Source organism: Molothrus ater, chromosome 19, assembly GCF_012460135.2.
Source record: "Molothrus ater isolate BHLD 08-10-18 breed brown headed cowbird chromosome 19, BPBGC_Mater_1.1, whole genome shotgun sequence".
Taxonomy (NCBI): Eukaryota; Metazoa; Chordata; class Aves; order Passeriformes; family Icteridae; genus Molothrus; species Molothrus ater.
The window spans coordinates 5875959-5896232 of NC_050496.2; the positions used below are offsets into that span (position 1 = coordinate 5875959).

General features: G+C 46.9%; 2 protein-coding genes across 3 annotated transcripts in view; one reads left to right on the forward strand and one right to left on the reverse strand.

Moving 5' to 3' along the window:
• Positions 1-347: 347 nt before the first annotated feature.
• LRRC59 (leucine rich repeat containing 59) lies at positions 348-4553 on the reverse strand. Of its 2 annotated transcripts, none has more exons than XM_036394382.1 (7): positions 4455-4553; positions 4036-4095; positions 3359-3517; positions 2949-3053; positions 2298-2370; positions 1700-1873; positions 348-1150 (listed from the first exon to the last, which is right to left on the reverse strand). In XM_036394382.1, the coding sequence occupies exons 1-7, from the start codon at positions 4545-4547 to the stop codon at positions 906-908; spliced, it is 909 nt and encodes a 302-aa protein (XP_036250275.1). In that variant the 5' UTR covers positions 4548-4553; the 3' UTR covers positions 348-905. The 2 variants fall into 2 exon arrangements, with proteins under 2 accessions (XP_036250275.1, XP_036250273.1); XM_036394380.2 differs by having other exon boundaries at positions 4443-4553.
• A 3885-nt stretch (positions 4554-8438) lies between these two features.
• Positions 8439-20274, forward strand: part of ACSF2 (acyl-CoA synthetase family member 2) — a 36014-nt gene continuing 24178 nt past the window's right edge. The window contains exons 1-6 of the mRNA XM_036394745.1: positions 8439-8558; positions 13935-14130; positions 15850-15978; positions 16937-16990; positions 19530-19648; positions 19874-20036. Of these exons, the coding sequence (XP_036250638.1) occupies positions 8473-8558; positions 13935-14130; positions 15850-15978; positions 16937-16990; positions 19530-19648; positions 19874-20036 (747 nt within the window). The 5' untranslated portion in view covers positions 8439-8472. The remainder of the gene's footprint in view (positions 8559-13934; positions 14131-15849; positions 15979-16936; positions 16991-19529; positions 19649-19873; positions 20037-20274) is intronic.

Here is a 20274-nt window from a genome sequence, read left to right on the forward strand (position 1 = left end):
AACTCACAAAGCTCTTAAGGATATGAAAAACTTCTGCTTGATGGGAGTTAAGGAAATTTTAAAATGAATTTTAAATAATTTTTAAGGAAATTCTAAATAATTCACAGACCATTGCAGAGGTGAGTTTTCCTCTTGAGATGCAAACCGCCAAACCTCCCAGCCTTTCCCCAGCCCCGAGGCTTCCCATTCCTGCCAGCAATGCTCCCACAGTGCCACCCAGTGCTGCTTCTGCAGCTGCAGCAGGCAGGAATTATTCCCATGTACTTGGAAATCATTTGTGGCTGTTCCTAAAAGGCCTAATTAAATTGAAAACTATGTTAATAATATAAACATCCAGTTCAGACAAATTGCCATGAAAACTATTGTATTGAAAATTTTCAGCTTCTTTCAATAGCACATCAGCCTCTTTGCTCCAACATAGGGATGCACAGCCATCCTACATGCCTGTAATTGGTCCTGGAGTGTGGCCTTAGTGTATTATTCCCATACAGCCATACCACCATTTTTAGCACAAACAGAAATGAGAGCAAGGAATGGATATGTATTAAAAACCTTCCACCTCTAGCTCAGAGCTACAGCTGTCTCACCCAGATGATGTGAGGGCTGCTTGTTCCCATTCCTATAGACTGTCAGCTTCCTGTACCTCACGATCCTGGTGGACACAACTTGGAGGCAAGGAGTGGTAATAAGTTTAGGTTAATGTGCACAAATAATGGGAGTTACAGGCCAACTGAGAGACATGCACAACAAAGATAGTTTGAACAATAGCTCTGCTCTGTGGAGTGGACCAGCAAACCAACACTGACTGGTTCAAAGCAGTTTCATCAGAACACAATTCCATAGGAATTCTGGCTGCGTAGATGGTGGAAGGAGATGCTGATGAAGCAAGTGCCCATCCAGGACAATCACTGGTGCGAGTTGTGCTGTAGCATGTTCTGCAGGGTTTTGTGGTTCTGCAGAGCAGCCACCACGTCCTCGTAGAGCGTGTTCACGCTGACACACAGAGGTTGATGCTGCAGCTCCGTCAGCTTGCAGGCAGCCAGGGTACAGAGGATGCAGAGCAGCACAAAGAGCAGGACTCTCAGCACTGACCGCGACCACGAGGGCTTGTGCCGGGGAGGCTGAGGGGGACGGGAGCTGGAGGCCGGCTCTGCAGTGAGAACGTGAACAGGACAGAATGTGAGGAATTAATCAACTATAACAGGCTACGCTCACAAACAAACTGTTCAGGTAAGATACTTAATCCTCTGCTGCAGTTGGCTTTTGTTGTGAATTTTCATCACTTAGCTCTGATAAATAAGTAGATGTGCAGGATGTAACTGCTTAGAATGAAAAGTTTCAGATCCAGTTCAGATCATGGGCAGCAGTGAAGGGGGTGTAAAGCACCTCTGTGTTGCACAAGATCTGATTATGCAAATGCAGCTCAGTAGACATAAGGAAAAAATGAGTGGAGGGAAGTTCTCATTAGGAACAGCTGGAGAACTTCATGACCTGTAGCTTTACAGTTCATAGTAACATAGGAAAAGGGGAAAAGGGCACAGCAGCAGAGTTTATGAGAATTCCTATAAGTTCCACCCTACCCTCTCCCACCATTCTCCAGTCTCCCAGTACCTGGCCTGCATGAAAGCAATTCTGGCAGCATCACAATCTAATGACAATGAAACCTGACACAATCCCACCCAAAATAGACACTACTTACTTCGGGTGTGCACTGTTTCCTTTTTAGTTTTCTTTTCCATCTCCTGTTTTGCAGCTTTCTGAGCATCGTACTCTCGCCTTCTGCGCTCCTTTTCCTCTGCCTTCTCTCGCTTCCGCAGTTCTCTCTCCAGAGCCTCCTTTGCTCGCTGTTCTGCTTCACGCTTCTTCTCCATTTCTGGGGGTTAACAGCAAGTTTTTCCCTTTTATGCAAAGGGTTGTCACTGCCATTTTCCTTATTACCTTATTATCCCAACTGGAATGAGGAAACCAATTAAACAACTATCCTTTTTTATTATAATTTTATTTAGTATTACATACCTTGCATTTTGCTGTGCTTTTCTTTCATGTTTTATAGGTAACCTATAGCACATTCCTTCTAGAGATTTAACTATTCCTCAGGCCAAGAAATCACATACACTATCCCCCTGCTATATTTCTCCCTCCAGCCCTTTTACCCTACTATTCCCTGAGTACTTTGGGTTTGGGTGGCTACAAGTATGCGTTAGATGGCAATTTATTAAATGGTGATCAGAATGTTTGGGTGTGTTAGACCAAGAGCAGTCCTCAGTAGACAGCACGTGGGGGCTCTTTGTCCCTACCTCTCTCTGCCTGGAGTTTCCGCTGCCGTTGTTGATCTTGCTCAGACTGGATTGCTTTCATGTGCTGCAGTACCTTAAATAGCCAAGAAAACAACCTGAGGGCTGTGCAGAAGCCTAGTGGCACAGCCAGTTCAGAGCACAACAGATGGAATGTAGCTGAGGATAGGCAGCTGGGGCTGACCCCCAACCCTCACCTATCCCTACAGCTACGGCTCTGAAAAGAACTCACAACTTATGTGAGTCTCTGTTGTTAAAAAACAAATCTTCTCATTAAAAACAAACATGGCAAACTGGTGCTCAGTGATTCAGAGGATCACAGAACATTTCTATTTATGTTTGCCAGAACTTCTCCAGAGTTTTTGTACTATCAGCACAAGCATGGATTACTATGTCTGATTATGCCTCCTTTCTTGGCAACCAGCATTTAATCCTCTCTTAACTCCACAAATGGAGAAGCATCCTCCTCAGCCAGGTGTTTGCTCTCCACAGGCACAGCAGTAGGGGAGTCAATGCAGTGGACCTGCACCTCACTCCCTAAAAAAACTTCATGCTCCTGCAGCAGCTGCCCAGCTTGCTAAGCAAACAGAGGAAGAATCACTGGCAAAGCCATGAAAGGAAAAAAATAAATTAGAATAAAATGAGACTCCTTACCTTGACAGCAGCCTGCTTACACTGCTTCTCATCCAGACAGTCACCTGCCACTTTTGCCAGGACAGGATCCAGGGGATTGTCCTTCAGATCCAGCCACTTCAGGTTCTGCAAAAAGGCACAACAAAGGGGAGGCTGTAAGAGCACAGCAGTCTTGGAATTATTTAAGAGATCCAAAGCAGAAGCAAAGAACTGCTTAGTTTTCACATTCATGAAACAGGTACAGAAGATGAGCAGGGATGTTTTCAATAGATTGAGAGGATTTTTACTGGGCTGCGGTGCAGACCCAGCTGAATTTTGAAATGGGTAGTCAGCAGGATGGATGCTTTACCAGAGAAATCAACTTGAGCAGGATCACAAGACCCTGGGCTGCATCCCAAAGTTTTATGTAACTGCCCAGCAAACAATTTTACCTTGAGCTGTGCAAAGCTGACTGGCAGGGTGACCAAGCGGTTGTTCAGGAGGTCCAAGTGCTGCAGATTGACCAGGCGGCCAAAGTCCAAGGGCAGCTGTTGCAACCGATTTTTACTCAAATCCAGTTTCACCAGATGCATCAAACTGCAGAAGTCTGACTAAAACCCAAACAAAGAAAACCCAGAGAAAGCTGGTCAGCACCTTTATGGAAGAACCTAAGTGGGAAGTACGTGGAGACAGCTTGCACCTCAAATCAGGCACAAATCCTTGACATACTACAAGACTGTGATGGAGGAAAATCGCTCTCCTCCTCTGCCTTGGAAGATGGAGGTGAGACACAGTGGGACAGATAAGACAGACCAAGAAGGTTATGGATGACAATATGACAGAAACAAACCCAAATCTCCACTGCTGATGAAACTCCTCTGTATTCACTTGGGGATGCTCTGGAAGGAATGTACTGCAATCTTCACACAGTTCAACCCTGTACTCTCTCCTGCCTCAGCCAAATCCACTGCCAGCACTGACCTGTCACTGACAACTGAGTCATTCAGCCACCCCAGGGCAGCGAAAGTGCCAGTTCCACAGTGCCTGGTGAGCCTCTACTGAAGCACCAGCTATCTTTCCAAATATTTCCCAGCAGACTCATCCCCACGGAGGCTCTCTAGCACCTTACCGGCAAGGAAATGAGGTTGTTACAGGACAAATCCAAGACAGTAGCTTTCGGAAGAGCGGCCTGAAAGACAAATAAGGCACTGAATGAACATGGACATTCACCCGACCCCCTCTGACACCTGTTCTGCTTCGGCCTCTGCGGTTTCTCCCGCGTCAGTCTATCCATCCCCCGCGGCTGCTCCGAGGCCACGTCATCTCCGGATCCATCTCTGTGTCCAAAGAGGTTCTTATCCCAGGACAGCAGTAACTAGCGGCTGCCGGGCCCGCGGGACACAGAACCTCACTGCTTTAAATACCTGCAGGCCAGGTCACAAGCCCCCAGCACATCCGGCTGCCCTACGCTGCCCCTTCTCGGGGATCGGGAGCCGGTCCCCACCCCCGCCGGGGGGCCTACGGCCGGAGGCTCACCAGCTCCCGCACCGGCACTTCATTCAGGTCGCAAAGGCTCAGGTCCAGCTCGTTCCCGTCCAGCTTGTCCTTTAGGCTGAGCCCCTTCCCGCTGCCCCGCGACATGGCTCCGTCGGCCGAGATGCGGCTCGCACGGGAGCAGCGCGGCTCGGTTCGGAGCGGCTCAGCACAGCTCAGCACCGCACAGCCCAGCCCGTCCCGTCCCGGCGTGGCACGGCCCGGCCCCGCCACCCACTTCCGCGGCCACGTCCGCGCGGGCCCGCCAGCCGCCGCCGCGGGGCCGAGCGCGCCCGCTGCCGGCCCGGAGCGGGGCCGCACCGCCCGCACTTGCACCGGCGCCGCTAAACGCCTACAAATTGCCTTAAGAAGGATGTTATCTGATGTTTGATCTCTGCGTACTTTCAGACCTAAGCAAAAAGAAAGGAGATTTAGTCCCCGAGCAGAGAGCAGCTAATAGGCTCTAAGCGCTGTCTACCAACAATTACTTGTTGGTAGAATTGTCTTGTTAAGGTTTAAGGCTTGATCCGATGATCTCAGACTTAATGGGAGGTTAACAAAGCTTGGGAAGAAGGATGTGCTACTGTTAGCGGGAACAAGGAATGCAGGATTTATGGGTTACAAGGACATTAGGCAGAATCCCTAAGATAAGGAAGAAACGAATAAAGCTAACTCAGCAATTGGGTTGAATCAGCTCCAAGCAGGTAAAATGTAGTTTTGTCAGGGGCAGATTGTGACCACCTACTCATGGCCACAGACCCAGGAAACCCACCAACCCAAAAGAAGAGAAAGACTAAGACTGGACTAATTAGCATGGGAAGCAGAAGAATCATTAAACAATGGAAGATAGAATACTAATTGATATGAGATCTAGGTAACTTGTGGCCAATGAACATTAATGCCTTTTGTTTGCTAAAATATATAAGTAGTGAAAAGTTTTGACAGCTGTCATGCTGGCTTTGTGGATTTGCCATCCAGTGCAGAACTGTAAATAGGTGAAATCAAATACCTCAACTCTGGGTTTGGGTTGGCCTCTTGCACACTGGGTGGTAGAGCCTATTTTGGGACACACTGGTGCAGCTCAGGGCATTCTTGCAGCTGTCCCACCAGCCCTGGAACCCTGGCCAGGTTGACAGGAGTTTAGATCTGGGCTACATGAAACAGCCCTGCAGAAGGCAGGAGAACTCCCAGCCTAGACCCATGAGCAGGGGAGGTTTTGCATCCAGTCACATCACCTGACACACACCACCATGCAGAGAACTAACTGGTTTATGGCCAATAATCCCAACAAAAACCCAGGGATGTGTACATTGTTTTGCAATATCTGATACAGCTGCTTATATCTGTCCACACTCTCCCTAATCCAGGGGGAGAATTCCCTCTCAGTTGGGCTGTACCATTACCCAACAATGTTTCTTCACAGGAGGAACACTTAATGGATATTCCTGCTTTGCTCCTAAGGCTCCAGTCCCACAAGAACAGAGCACTCTCCTCTGTGGAGAAAGTCAGTGAAAGAGAAAGGAGCCTGAGACAGAGCCAGATTAGTGTTACCTGGTACTGGGATTACAGCAAGGACTAACCATGAATTTCTTGACCTGTGTGTTCTTTGTGATGTTTGGGACAAACATCACAAATACACATTGTGAAGATGTTTGGGACAAACATCACAAATACACATTGCGAAGATGTTTTCATTACTGCAGCACATCTACCCTCTGGATGCATTAGTTCGTTTTTAAGGTGCCAGTGAATTTCTTCCAACACCTAGAAACCAGCATTAGCTCAGTATTGAGGTAATTAAGGCCACAGGATTCTCTGAACAAAGGCACCCCAAAGCAGCACACAGGGATTTGCCTCATAGAAACTACAATAAAGTCTGCCTGAGGTTGAGGTGCTCCTGTCCAGGAGATTATGAAAGTTTTTCAGAGCATGTTATTGTTCTTCCAAATGTGATCAGAAATTACAGACCCCTCATCTGAGAGAAGTGAGGTCTACTTATCCAAGAATCTCCCCCCATACCTAAGCTTTTCACAGCAATGTTTGTTTTTGGAGGGAAGGGCCAGAGAGGACTTGCTCCAGAGAGTGGTGGGGAAGGCAAATCTCCAAGGCAGGCACTGATTACTGACCCACTCGTTACCCTGAGCCAGCAAGGGATTCATGTGATGTGCTGTGCTGTTCCCTTCCATGGCTGGGAGGCACCAAATACAGTCCTGCTCTGGAGAACAAAACCCAGCGGGGCTCTGAGGGGGGCTTGAGGAAGACCCTTTGCATATGTAGGAAAGGTCTTTGTCAATGCAATGCTACAGAGACTGAAATCTGTGTTTTCATAAATCCAAGAGCCATTGGCTCCTAGCAAAGCCAAACAAGGGTGTAGATGGTTACAAAACCTACCTACTTACTTGTGATTAACAGATTTTAAAATCTTGATTAGAAATGAATGGTACCTTATGCAATGGTGTATGAAATGCTACTGCTTCAGGGATCCTTTGCTTTGCTCTTTAGCCAAAACCAATACAATCTCAAACAAACATACCCAAATGTTAAGGTCACATTAATTTCTGCATAATTCTTGGCTTAATTCTTTCTTTGACCAGGATTCACCCTCTGGGCTAATGATCATAATGTGGGAAGATCAGGCCAAAAGTCATTTTTATTTTTATTTATTACAGGTTTGCATCAATTTTTTTTTTCCTCAGTGGTTATACAATACTGAGAGCTCTAATGCTCCATCAGCACAAGGACAGTTGCTCTGCTCTGGCCAAACGGTGGAAGGACAACTTCTGGCCACAGATGTCACATAGCTTTACATCCCCTGTAGGAATCCAGAAACTCACCTCGCTGCTGAGTTCAGTGGGACTGACTGGAAGAGGCTAGAAAGACTGAAGTTCCAGAAGACAAAGATAAAGCATAGCACAAGGCACATCTGTGCACTCTGTTAGGGGTTGCAAGAACATTAGCAAGGAGAAGGGAGCAGGAAATGCTGAGGGAAGTGGGATGAACACAGCTGATCTAATTGTGATCGAACAATCCTTACTGGGCCTGAGCTGACCATGCCAGCTTGGGGTTAGAGACCATTCCCAGACTCTTTGAAGATCTCTGTGACTCCTCTTCAGCCAAGGCAAATTTTTCACATTTCAAGGGAAAAAAGTCTCCCTTTCCGTAACAAAGAAGACATTGTCACTGCTGCACCAAACAAATTCCTTGTGAACTAGATGCACATTGGGGAAAATCTTGCATTTCTACAAATGTCAGACACTAGAGATCTGGTGGCAGTTGATTTTTCACTCTGTTACAAGCACATTTTTGGCTTTGATGTCTGAGATTCCCCATTCTGAGGTTGATATTTGTGCTCTTGTTCATCAGCACCATTGTGCTTGATGTGATACAGATACACTGTGTCACCTCTTCAGCATCAGTGCTGCTGGAGAGCTCAGCAGCACCACACTCCTTACCTGGTGCCTGCCCACACCTCTGCACTTAGGTGAGGGGGTCTCAGCCAGCCCAGCCCCGGAGCAGCTCTGCAGTTCCTAGCTGGTCTCTTCTCCACAGGGAGTGCCTAAAGATGGTAGTGGGGTGCCAACTGATAACTTACTGAGGAGATAGGGCTGGAGGCCAGATGGTGACTCACAGGGCTAGGGCACCAAGTGATACAAGTGGAGACAGGTGGAGGCAAATGATGGTGTTTATCTTGCGCCAAAGTCCATCTCTACTCATTCGAGTGGAGGGGCTTATTCGGGGTGTAACAGTGGTCCAGTCAGACTGGTGGAACAGGCTGGGAAGAAGAGATAATGGAGTGGAAATGTACAGGGAAGAAATTGTGGTGGACAGCTTGGGCTGGGGACCGGCAGAGGGCCTCCTCCCGGCCGGCGAACGGTCCCGGGACGGCGGGGAGCCGCGGGCGGGGCGGAGCGGGGCCGGGGCGGGCCATGGAGCGCAGCGCCCCCGAGCACCGAGCGGCGGAACGGGACGGGACAGGACAGAACGGGCCGGGTCGGGGCGTGCCGGGTGCTCGGGTGCTGCCGCCGCTGAAGGAATGGCCACGGCCCGTCTGGCAGCGCTGCCCCGGGCAGTGCAGCTCCTCCGCCGGGCGGGCGAGCGGTGGGGAGCCCCGCGGGGCAGGTAGGGATGGGCTGTGGAACGGGAGGTGCGGGCTGTAGGGGCGGAGGGCTGTGGGGCTGTAGGGGGTGGGTAGCTGTAGGGGACTGGGGCTGAAAGGGATAGGAATAAAAGCGGAAAGGGGGCTATGGATGAGAAGGAATAGGGGCTATAAGGGATCGAGGGGCTGTGGATGAGAAGATATGAGGGCTATAGGGGGCAGAGGGCTCTGGGGTTGGGGACCTGTAGGGCACAGAGGCTGCAGAGGACGGAAACTATGTGTGATGGGGGCCAGGGACTATAGGGCAGCTGCAGAGTGCTGTGGGTGTCCAGCTAGGCCAGTGGCTGCATGCAGGGAGGGCATATTAGTCTCAATGTGTAACCCTTGCATCCCCTAAAACCCCTCCAAAGTGGCAGAAGGCAGGCTGTATCCCCTGGATCTGCTTTGCCCCAGCTTGGGAGTGGGCCGGGGCAGGCATGAGTCCTGAACAGCAGGCAAAGGGAAGTGGAGGCATTGCAAGGGCTGAACTTTGTGCAGCAGCTCCATCTAGATTGCAGCAATGTGAAATGTATCAAATGGCTTCCTCATCCTCCTTCAGGGCTCTGACTTGCAGTCAGTGACCCTGTCCCCCTGTGGTCCTGCAGCCCCCAGGGAGCTGGGTGACCCAGCAGGTCTGGGACACCAAGAAGCTCTGGGACTTGGGAAGTCAGGCCAGTTCTTTGCCTGGCTTTTCTTCAGCGCTGCCTTTTGGAGCAAGTTCATGTAAAAAGAAAAAAAAAAAAAAAAACAACAAAAAAGAACGAAATGGGAAGGTTCTGGCTTTGGGAAAGGGTCTGAAGGATTAGCTGATATTCAGAGTAATAATCACTGGGATGAATGACTTCCAGTGAGCAATTCCAAGAACCGGGTGGCCTTGTTTTTCCCAGACAGGGTTTAGGTGGGTTTTTCAGCTGGTTTGACATTAGGAGTGAAGTGTTGAAGCCACTTCATCATAGGTGTGTGAAGATTGTCTTCTCAGAATCTGTTCTTAGGAAATAGGATGAGAAGGGAAGCATGACAGCGTTCACTGCAGCTCATTTCAGCCCAGAATTGAAACTGAGGGACAAGAACACAAAGCCTTTGGAGAGAGAGAGCATGTACTTAGAGAGTAAACTCTAGTAATGTTATAAAAAAAGTTTATTGAATTCTGCTCCTAGGCTTGTTTATCCTTTTGGCAGGGAGAGTGCAGAGGGCAGAGAGGTACAGTGGAAAACAAAACCAGAAAGTTGCTGCAGGAGGAGTCTGAAAACCCTGGGAACCTCATCTCTCCTTAAATGAAAATAATAATAATATTTTTAAAAAGTAGTAAGTATCTGATTAACTCTTTAGTCAATGGATTAAAGCAGAAGTGAGGACAGAGCAGAGTTAATTTTCACCACCCTTTAATTGCAGTCATATTACAGAAAAGACCCAAAAGCTCTTGTTTTGGGGAGAGATGCTCTTGGTAGATGTCTGTGAGCCAAGGAACTGGCAGAATCTGTGACCCTCTCCAAGTATGAACTCTGTATTTGGGACAATTCCCAGGCTCTGGGAAGGCAGGGCCTTTCCCACAGGTGCAGATGTGATGGCACCACAGGGCTGGTCAATGTCCTTCACATTACAAAGGGGACAGTAGCGTACACTCCCTTGTTTCCTCTCTCATCCCTTTTGATAATTTCTGTAGAGACTGGTAAAGAGTTAAAGGTGAAAACAGAGCTGGTTATCTTATGTCAACAACTCCAGACTGTTGATTTGGGCTGTTCAGAGAAAAATACAAACAGCTCCTAGGATTAGCCCAGAGTGTTTGCCTCAGTCTTATCATTTCTGCTCCCTGCCATCAGGCAGAAGAGCTCTGGGATTGCTGGGATTTGGCTGCTCTCCCACCTTTTGCAGGGAAAAGGAGGAGGATGCATTCTTCCCAGATCTCTGATGTCTCTCTGTTGAGCTGCGTTGCTGAATTTGAGGGTTCTGGAGTTTTGTATGAACAGCCTGTGAATGAGGCTGGCTCACTTGCAGGCTGTCTTGCTGCTGAAATGTGCTGGTAACAAAAGGCATGTGCTCTCCAAAAGCCATGGTTTACAGTGCTGACGCCCAAGAGCAAGCACAGTTTTATCTGCTCTCCTTTGGCTGAGTCAGGGAAATGAGAGCTGGTGTAATATCAGACCATGGGTCTTGTTTTATCTCCAGCAGCACCAGATGCTTTGTAGGAAGAGGTGAAGGGTGAATTGCTTGTTTTCTGTAACAAAGATGAACACAGAGGTTATTTCTAAATCTTTTGGACCCTTTCTTTCTAGAGGTCTCTTGATACATTCTCTCAGATCAGATACATACACTTGCTGCTGGCTGTAGGTAGGAGGGAGACCAGCCCTATGTGATTTCCAGCATGATGCTGCTGATAATGAACATATCTTGTGTCTGCCTCCTTCATTCCACTCCCGACCCCCAGTGCTTCCAAAAGGCTGCTGTGTTTTATCCCACACCTTTCACTTCTGCCACTGTCAAAGTGACACAGAAATGCTGAAGCACATGTGAATGTCAGACCAGAATTTGGGGAGCTCAGACTCAATGGCAGTTGAGAATTTTTCTTAAAGCATTTGAAGAAATTGAGTTACTGCTTTGAGACGAGTCAGTGACTCTGGCTTATGAGCATGAGATATCTTAGCCTTCTTAGCCTCTAATTTCAGCCTCATCATTTGCTGATGCTTTAATTTGAAAATGTGAATACTTGGGACCTCTGAGAGCAAGCTGTGTTCACAGTGTGAAATACTGCTATATTTTCTCAGTATTTCTCAGCATGTGGCTTTGTAATGATATCTTTTACTACTCTTTGATGCACTATCATCCTCATGTTTGGGGGTAGGGAGGAAGCCAAACCATGAAACCTGGAGCTTTGTGCCTTCTTGCATTTAGTGTAAAAGTCTGGTTCTGAAAAGTCAGTGAAACCTTTTGGCTCTTCAGGTCTGGAAAATATTGAGCCAGTAAGCCCAGAGAGCCTGATCTGTGTAATGCTTTGTCAAGACATGACAGTGTAAGATATTCCCCTTTTCACTGGCAGTGCAGGGCTGGGCAAGTGCCTCTTTGAAGGCTGACTGCAGAGAGCAGGAGACTGTTTCAGCTGGTCACTTTGGGTTCTGATTGAATTTCCTCAGTCTGAATTTTGTAGTATTTCTTCCTCTCCCCAGTCTCTTTCTGTGATGGTCTTTTGTTGTTTATTTTTCCCCGTGCTGAGCCTGCTTGGCTCCTAGTGCCCCCTGAGATGATGCTGGGGGGAAGAGCTCTTGCACAACCAGGTCAGCAGTTGCTCCCTGCCCTCTCCAGCCCTTCCTGGGCAGGAAATTTAGGGACAGGCTCTGCTGACACCGGACATGACTTGGCTTGAGGGAGATGAGAGTGTGACTGGCCCCATTAAGTGTTTTAACGAGCAACCTCTGCCCTCATGAGCTATGACAGGAGTCAGGGACTTCTTCAGTCTCCATTTCAACCAGCAAGTGGCTGTGGGTGGCTGTACTGGCTTTTACTGCTCTCCTAGGAGCATTCATCCTGCCCTCGCTTTAGGGAGAATTTTTTCTACTTTTTGATTTATAGAACTGATGTTTATAAAGGCCTTTCTTCAGAGCTGTCTTTCATCTCCTTGCTTATACACATGCTTTGCCCAGGAGTTTTCAAGCAATAGAAGGAAGTTCAGTTTAGCACTTGTCCTCCCTCCTCCTCAGGCAGTCTTACAGCCTTGATGTGAGTTGCCCAAGAGCTTGGTGAGAAGGGATGTCTGAACAGAGCCCGTGGGAGTTTGCACAATCCTCCCTCTGCCGAAAAGCAGGGGGAAAAAGGGTCAGGTCATTCACTGTCTCTTGGAGCTGTACTCCCCCGAGGGTAAAATCTAGCTTTTGTTCTCTGAACACCGCCTTTCACTCCACATAGGAGGTAACTGCAGGCTCAGGCTTGTTTCTTGTGGGCAGGAAAACAAATCATTTGTCGCAGTAACACCAAGTCTTTGCATAATATTGATCCTATAGTAGATGGGCATTTAGGCTGAGCTATTTTTCCTCTTTAAGGCAGGGATTTCCCCATGATACACTGCATTATAACAGCCTCTGTGCTATGCACTCTACAAATGTACCTTGGCGCTGTCCCTCCTGGTTGTCTCCTAATGTTGGAATGGAGGAGCTGAAGTCATGGAGAAAGGCAGAGAGGAAATGAGGAGGGACAGAGAACATGGGGGGCTGCCTGGGGAGGAAGACAGCGTGTTGGGAGGTGGCTGCTGGAGTAGAGGGTGGTTTGTAGGAAATGGAGAGAGAAATCAAGGTAGGAACTGCAGTGCTCAGGAGCTGTGGTTCGAGGGGAGATTGCTGCATTTCCACCAATGATCAGACCTCAGGGAAAGCCTTAATGATTTTAAAATGGTTTTCCCTATTATTGCTTCTCTTGACTCATTGACCTCCCCCTTGGCCTCCAGCACAATGTCTCAGTGCTTCTACCCTGCCTGATTTTTACTTCTCAAACCCATCCCAGCTCTCCTCCTTCCCACCTGTCTCAAATTTGCAGTGGGGGCCATCTCCTCCCTTCTGTGGTATTGCCTTTGCACTTCTCCCCCTTCATTTCGCTGGTAGCTCCTCTTTTTATTGCTGCTGTTTCAGTTCCATAAACTCTTTGCATTCCAGCTGTCAGAGATGGAATGTGTACAGCTGATTGCTGTTGTAAACACAGAACATTCCTTTGTGGACACCTCAGTTACAGCTTAGCTTCTCTGAACTCTTCTAAACAGTTTTCGTTCTGCAGGATTAGACTCTTCTCTGCTGATTGTTTTGGAGAATGACCTCTTTAATTTTAATTCTCTCTTTCTCATTTGTTTGCTCTTTTCAGCCAGTTGAGAGAGTTTATCTACAAACTGATTTGGCTGTGTTACTTCACAGCTATTTATACTTTTTAATGTTGCAGAAAGACCGAGCCCAGTTGCCATCTCTCCGTGAACTGCAGAGCCCATATTCTGTCCAGGCATGCTGATAGATCTGTGTAGTTTTCAGTGCAGGAGAATGATGGTCGGAACAGGCTGTGCCAGCTCTAACAGGGCTGGTGCAGGCTTCTCCACCAGGTGTCCCATGGAGGGATGGACGCTCTGCCTGTTCTGCCTGCTGGTATAGACACACATGTGCGTGCCCTGGGGGTACCAAGGTTGTCCATGTGCCCCAAGCCACTGCATAAACTTTCCAAGTCCTTTGGAAGTCTTCCTGATCTTGACCCACTGAAGCAGCTGCCTGTGGTTCCCACTGGTGCAGGAATGTGCATCAGGTATTCCCAATGCCATTGGCAGGCTGATAATCCCTCCAGATGGGGAGAACTGTATTGACAGGTTATATTAAATAGCCTCTTCTTTTTTTTCCCAGTGCCCTGCACACAAAGATGCCCTCTGTGTCTCCCAAGGTGACCAACAGCTACATCCAGGGACCCACAGACATTCCCCTTCTTGACAAAACCGTGGGCCAGTGCCTGGAGGAGACTGTGGAGCGCTTTCCTGACCGCGAGGCCTTGGTCTTTTGCCAGGATGGGGTTCGGAAGACATTTGCTCAGTTCAAAGAGGAGGTGAGTGCCTTGTTCATCCCTCAGGGGTTTGGATGACAGCAGCAAGTGTGATGGAGGAATGGGAAACATTTTCAGTTTCATTGCTCAGCTCAGGACTGAGATGAGTTGCGTGGGGCCTTTCATGCTGGTGCAGAGATAGGCATGTGCTGCCTTCATCCTTCTCTGAGCCTTGGGATGAAAGGGGGGAGGTGGCATATGCAAAATGCTAACATCCCATAATGAACATTCATACTTAAAAATTATCACACTTATCTGAGGGGTTATGGGCTGAGTCATGGTGCTTTTCTCAATTGGAGTAGACTCCACCTTTTGGATTAGTCACTCTGGCTATCAGAGGTTCTGAGTGTGGGGAAGATTTTTATCCAAGCCTGAAGGCAGTGGAGCAAAGTAAAGGGCTAGGGCTCAATATCATATTGAGCACAGATGTGTGTGGGTGTGTGCATATATGAATATATGGTTCTGTTTTTGGAATGGAGGGACTAACTACCTGGAAAGTTTCTAATAAATGTATCAAATGATCTTTGATAGGAAAGAATTGTTTGGTAGGTTTTTAGGCTTACTGTGGCTTTGGTCACATCCATTCACATAAACAAGGTTAGCTGTATTCACCCTAATTTTAAGAAGTAGGCCGTAATTCAGAACTAAATCAAATTGTTCCTTAAATTCATATCTCCTACAAGGCAGATTTTATAAATTCAGAGAACTGAACAAAACTATAAAACCTTTCCCAAGTGCCTCAGTGTATTTATACATACATTTGTGAACCTGAAACATGCTTACCACCCTGCAAAATAAAGTAGTTGTTAATATAGTGGCTGAACTTGAGTTAACGAATCACAGAATCACAGAATCACAGAATCAATAATGCTGGAAAAGGTTTCAAAGACTGAGACTTTGGCCAATCACAACACTGTCAAGTAGGTCAGAGTACTGAGTGCAACATCCAGTCATTTCTTTAAGGCCTCCAGAGACAGGGACTCCAACACCTCACTGGGAAATCCTTTCCAATATTTAATATTTTACCTTTTCAGTGAAGAAATTCCTCCTGTTTCTAGCCTGACCCTAGCCTGGTGCAGTTTGTGGCCACTTCCTCTCATCCTGAACCTTGTTACCCGGGAGCAGACTCTGCCTGCCCCCTGGCTGCACTCTTGTCAGGGAGTTGTGGAGAGGAAGAAGGTCCCCTCTGATCCTCCTTTTCTCCAGGCTGAGCCCCTCCAACTTCCCCAGGCACTCCTCACAGGACTTATGAGGACAGGAACCCAGAACTGGTCAAAAATCACTTGATAGAATTTTCTTCATCCAAATCCTTTTTGAAGTAAGTGATACCCAGAAGGGAGGTAGATCCAACAAGGTGGATGGGCCCAGCATATGGGTAAGGCTTGGTCCTAAGTGGAATTGATGAGAAACTTGGCAATAAATAGTCTTTGGGCAAGAAGTAACTTGCAACAACATAATTGCCTATTTTGATTTCCTTCCTACTTTGTTGTATTGTTCCAGGTTTGTTATTTTTATGCTTTCAGTCAACCTGCTCAGCAGGGGCTGGTCTGTGCTCCAGGCTCAGAAGCTGCTGCAGGCATGGGCTGATGGACTGTTCTGGGGAGACACAGTCTGTTGCATTTCAGTTACAAAGATGATGCTTTTTCTCCAGAAAGCAGTGCCTGGAGACCAATATCCCCCACTGCATCCTGTGTGTGATCCTCAGGCTCTTCTATTTTTCAGGTGGACCAAGCAGCAGCTGGACTTCTGGCCCTTGGCCTGAGGAAGGGAGACCGGCTGGGAATGTGGGGACCCAATAAATACGAGTGGGTTCTTATGCAGTTTGCAACTGCCCAGGCAGGAATCATCCTGGTAAGGATTTTGCTTTTAGCAGTCTATTGGGAAAGGAAATAGAGACAAAGAAGCAACAGGAGATACTGGAGATTAAAGTTTGTTTGTTTTTCCATGCTCTTCCCTGGCATGTCATCTATAGCTGAATCAATTATTTTAGGAAGATCTGTGCAGCTCTCTGCATCTTCATCCTCCATTCTCTAGGGAAGCAGGCTGCAGAGGGAGGAGGAGAAAAAAAGTGCTTACAACAGCTGTTAATAGGAGATGTGCTTTTCTCTACAGGACCATTTTTATGTGGGATGTTGCTGCCCTAACCAGTTACCAGCTGGTTAGATCCCTTTGAAATGTATTGCTCCATGGAACAAAGGCTCACTTAAAAATCTCATCCAGGCTGCATATGCCTAAAGCCAATTTTCATTTGATTGCATGAAAATACACCTTATTTAGGCAGTGTACTGTGTTGAGGTCTGTACCCTGCCTTCTGCTCCATTTCCTTCATCCTGGTTCATTCTAGTGTCTGTAGGAATAGGGTGGAAGGGTGCGGCTCGGTAGGAACCTGTGGGTGAACTTAACTCCAGTGGCCACTCTGTAGAGAGCTGGGTAGAAGGTGTTATCATGATTGTCCATCAAGAAACCCGACTTGCACAAGAATTTTGGTCTAGTTTAGTGGATTGGATCAGCTAGATAACTGGATCAACCCCTGTGAGACAGGAGGTCTGTTTTCTGTTCCTGAAGCTCTGTTTTGACTATGTGACTTCACATAAATCTCTTTTGCAATTGTTTTCTTTCACACAAACACAGAATTCAGATATATTTTCTGTGAATGCAGAATCCCTGTGGTGGTGAGCTGTTAGCTCTGTGTTGGAGAGAGGCTCTGAGTATGGCTTAACCCTGGAGGAACTTTTCTGTTGGAGTCTGTGCTAGCGGGGAGCATGTTCAAGGCAAGAAGGTGATCAAATTCTTGTTTCTGGCTCTTCAGGTATCTGTGAATCCAGCCTACCAGGCCTCTGAGCTGGAGTTCGTGCTCAGGAAGGTTCGTATGGCATGAACTGTCTGTTGAAGGGGATTGGTGGGGACATGGTGCAGATGAGCCGCTCAAGATTTGGGTGTACGGGAAGAGCTGGTTGGAGAGCAGGGCTCGTGTTGGATGTATACAGGGGATGAAGTTGCAATTCTGTGGCCACATTTCTTGCTGTGGCTGCCACCCTGTCTGATGGAAACTGTTGTATCCTTCTCATCCCTCTCTCTCTGCTAACAGCCAGGTACTGCCAGTACTGCCCCAACCCAGCCCCCACTGTCAGCAATCATTTACCAGGGAATGGGGGAAAAAATGTAGGACTTGATACCTCCTCTTTGCCCCTCCTGCCCAGGGCAAAAATCACCAGCTGGAATCTCAACCTTGAAAGTAGAACCTCAGAAAGGACCTCATTTTAGCCTCAGAAAGGACCAGTCTACTTGGTAGCTTGATTTCTCCTTCCCAGGTTTGTCCAAGGCTGGCTGGCCTTGGATTTAAGCTGTTTTAAGTCCTAGGTATTGCCACTGTTTAAAATCTCTCTGCTGTCTGATCCTGCTATTTCATCTACCCTTGAATACTTCCCTGGGTTTGAGTTTGTGACGTGCAGAACACTGATCAATTTAAACTGTTCAGGCTCCCTTGCTCAAATAATGAGGAATTCAGATTATTAAATATTTGATGGCTAAAAATTAAGATTAAGCAGCTAATTTTTTCATTGTGATTTGTTCAGCTATAAATGAAAGGCTGATATTAGAAGAGAGAGAGCCACTTCTGAATGTTCCCAGCACCACCCAAGTTATTTTTGCCTAGAAAGTGAATAATTTTTAGCAAAATTCTTTTGTATCAGTAACTGTGTAATGGGTTGCTGGGCTGAAGTTTGAATTCTTGTTGCATCCTGTCTTTAATCCTCTCAGCAGTCCTGCTGGTCACTCCTGTTCTCATGCATAGGGGTTGAACTCACTGCTGCAGTGGAGCACCATCTCTTCCAGGCTGGATGTCCTTGGGCTTTTCTGTCCTATTGGAACTCTGTTCTTCCCTTTTCCCCAGCAAGGCTTTTGTTTTCATCTCCTCTGATTTTCTTCTCTAATGTAATCTGTAATGTTGATGGGATAAGAGCAGAAATGTGCTTCAGCTCCATTGGGAATTGCTCCTGTCTTTCCCTTCCAGATTTGCCAGCATTCCCAGCTTTATTATGCACCTTTGACACTGGGATCTCTGGAGTTCCTCATCACCCTAAGGATTTGTTTGTGTTTGCATTTATTTATTTGCATAATAAAATTTCTGAAGACTTTAGGGCTTTTCCTGTTGGATCCTGTCCATCTGTGCAGTCCGATTGGTATCTATGGAAATATGTGTGGAATAATAATTCCTTGGATTCCTACTGTATTTCCAGGGCTTGGTAAAAGCAAACTGATATCAAGTTTTCATATTTTACATTCTTTGAAGACAGATCTGCTGCCATTCAGGTTGAGACCATGTGGGAGAGGAGGCCCAACCAGACACTCTTTATCTTGTACAACATCAGCCCTTCAACCTGCCCTCCTCTCCCCACACAGCATCTATTTTTCAGAGCTGGTTCAACCAAAATTGTAGTTTAAAGGAATTAGTAGTAAAAAGTTGCAGAGGCCCAAAACAGCCTCAGTCCCCTGGGTTCTGGGCAGCCTGTTCCAGAAAATAGAGCAAATGTTTATCTTCCTTTCTGACAAAGCTCAGAGGGTACTTACAAATAATTTATTGGAGTAGCCTTTGTCTCCTTATTTCCCAGACTCTGGGAAAATAATGAGAACAGCTGAATAAATATGTAAATAGTTTATTCGACACAAATAAATTTTTTGGAAGATGAAAACAGTTTGCAAATCTGGGTCAAATTCAGAAAAATCTTCACTGCTGAAAAAGAAACAAAAATTCTTGGAGTAATTAAGGTGTTTTGTTTTGGGATTATGTAAATGTAAGAGTTGAATGAAAAATGTTTTCATTTTCAAAATAGCTAGTGCTTTAAAAAGAGGTGGAAAATTCTCAGGAAAAGGAATACCTCAAAAATTCCACAAAAAAAAACTTAGCTTGATTTAAGAAGGCAGATTTTGGAAATCCTTGTTTTTCCAAATTTCCTCAAAAATCCTCATTCCAGATCAACAAAAATTAATTTGTTTTAACTTTATTTATTTATTTATTCATATTTTGGGACTGGGCTTTTTTTTTTAGATTTGAGACTCATAATCTGAAAAATCAGTTGTTTGCCTTGTGCTGACAACGAAGGGTGTCAATCCTGGGCAAGGAGGGAACCTTAGGCTACAGCTCTAACTTCTTGACCAGCAAAAATCATCCTGAATCCAGTACTGAGGAAGAGCAAAGCACTGGCTGCACAGCTGGATCCAGGCTTGGGATGCTGGTGTGCAGTGGCAGCACAGCACTGCTTTGGGAATGCACAGCTGTAAGGGCTCATTTGCTTTAGTCATTGGGGAACCTCCCTGTTCCTGTACTGGGAGTGGCTGCTCTTTATCATGTCCTGACCAACAACCCGACAAGGCTGTTCATGAGTTTCTGTCTTCCTTCACAGGTTGGCTGTAAGGCACTGGTGTTTCCCAGTCAATTTAAAACACAGAAATATTATGATATTCTAAAGCAGTCATGTCCCGAGCTAGAAAAATCCAGTCCAGGGGGAATAAAGAGCAAAAGGTGAGTTAGGAACATCTGGTGTCTTTGCACTGACCTCACAGCCATGTCCTGCCTTGTGTCCCCTCAGCTGCACAACACAGGTTTTGCTGAAGAAGGACTCATAGGAGGTCTCATCTGAAGAGAACAAATTAGCCTGGCCTGGAGGTTTGCCCTGACCAGTGTGTGCCTGTCTGGGTACTTTTCTCCTTGTTCTTTTATTGTTGATGGTATTTTTCTCTCTGCCAGGCTACCTGACTTATCCATTGTCATCATGTGTGACTCGAAGCTTCCTGGCACCTTCCACATGGATGAAGTGGTGCAGGCTGGGGACAGCAGCCACCTGAAGCAGCTCAGGGCCGTGCAGCAGATGCTGTCCTGCAATGAGCCCATCAACATCCAGTTCACTTCAGTAGGTGCCCTGCCAGCTCCATGCCCTGGGGTTGGGTTCCTCACTGGGAGCACGGGGAAAGATGTGTGCAATGCCACACATCACATTTTCTTCCCATTTCCCTCTGTGATCCAGCTTCTGCAGTAGGATGGAAAAAGTGTTCTACCATTTCCCCTTCTTCCATTCTTTTTGTTAAGCCCTTTGTCAAGGGCTGATGGAGATGAGACAGTGCCAGGTGAACTCTGTTCAGCTGAAATTG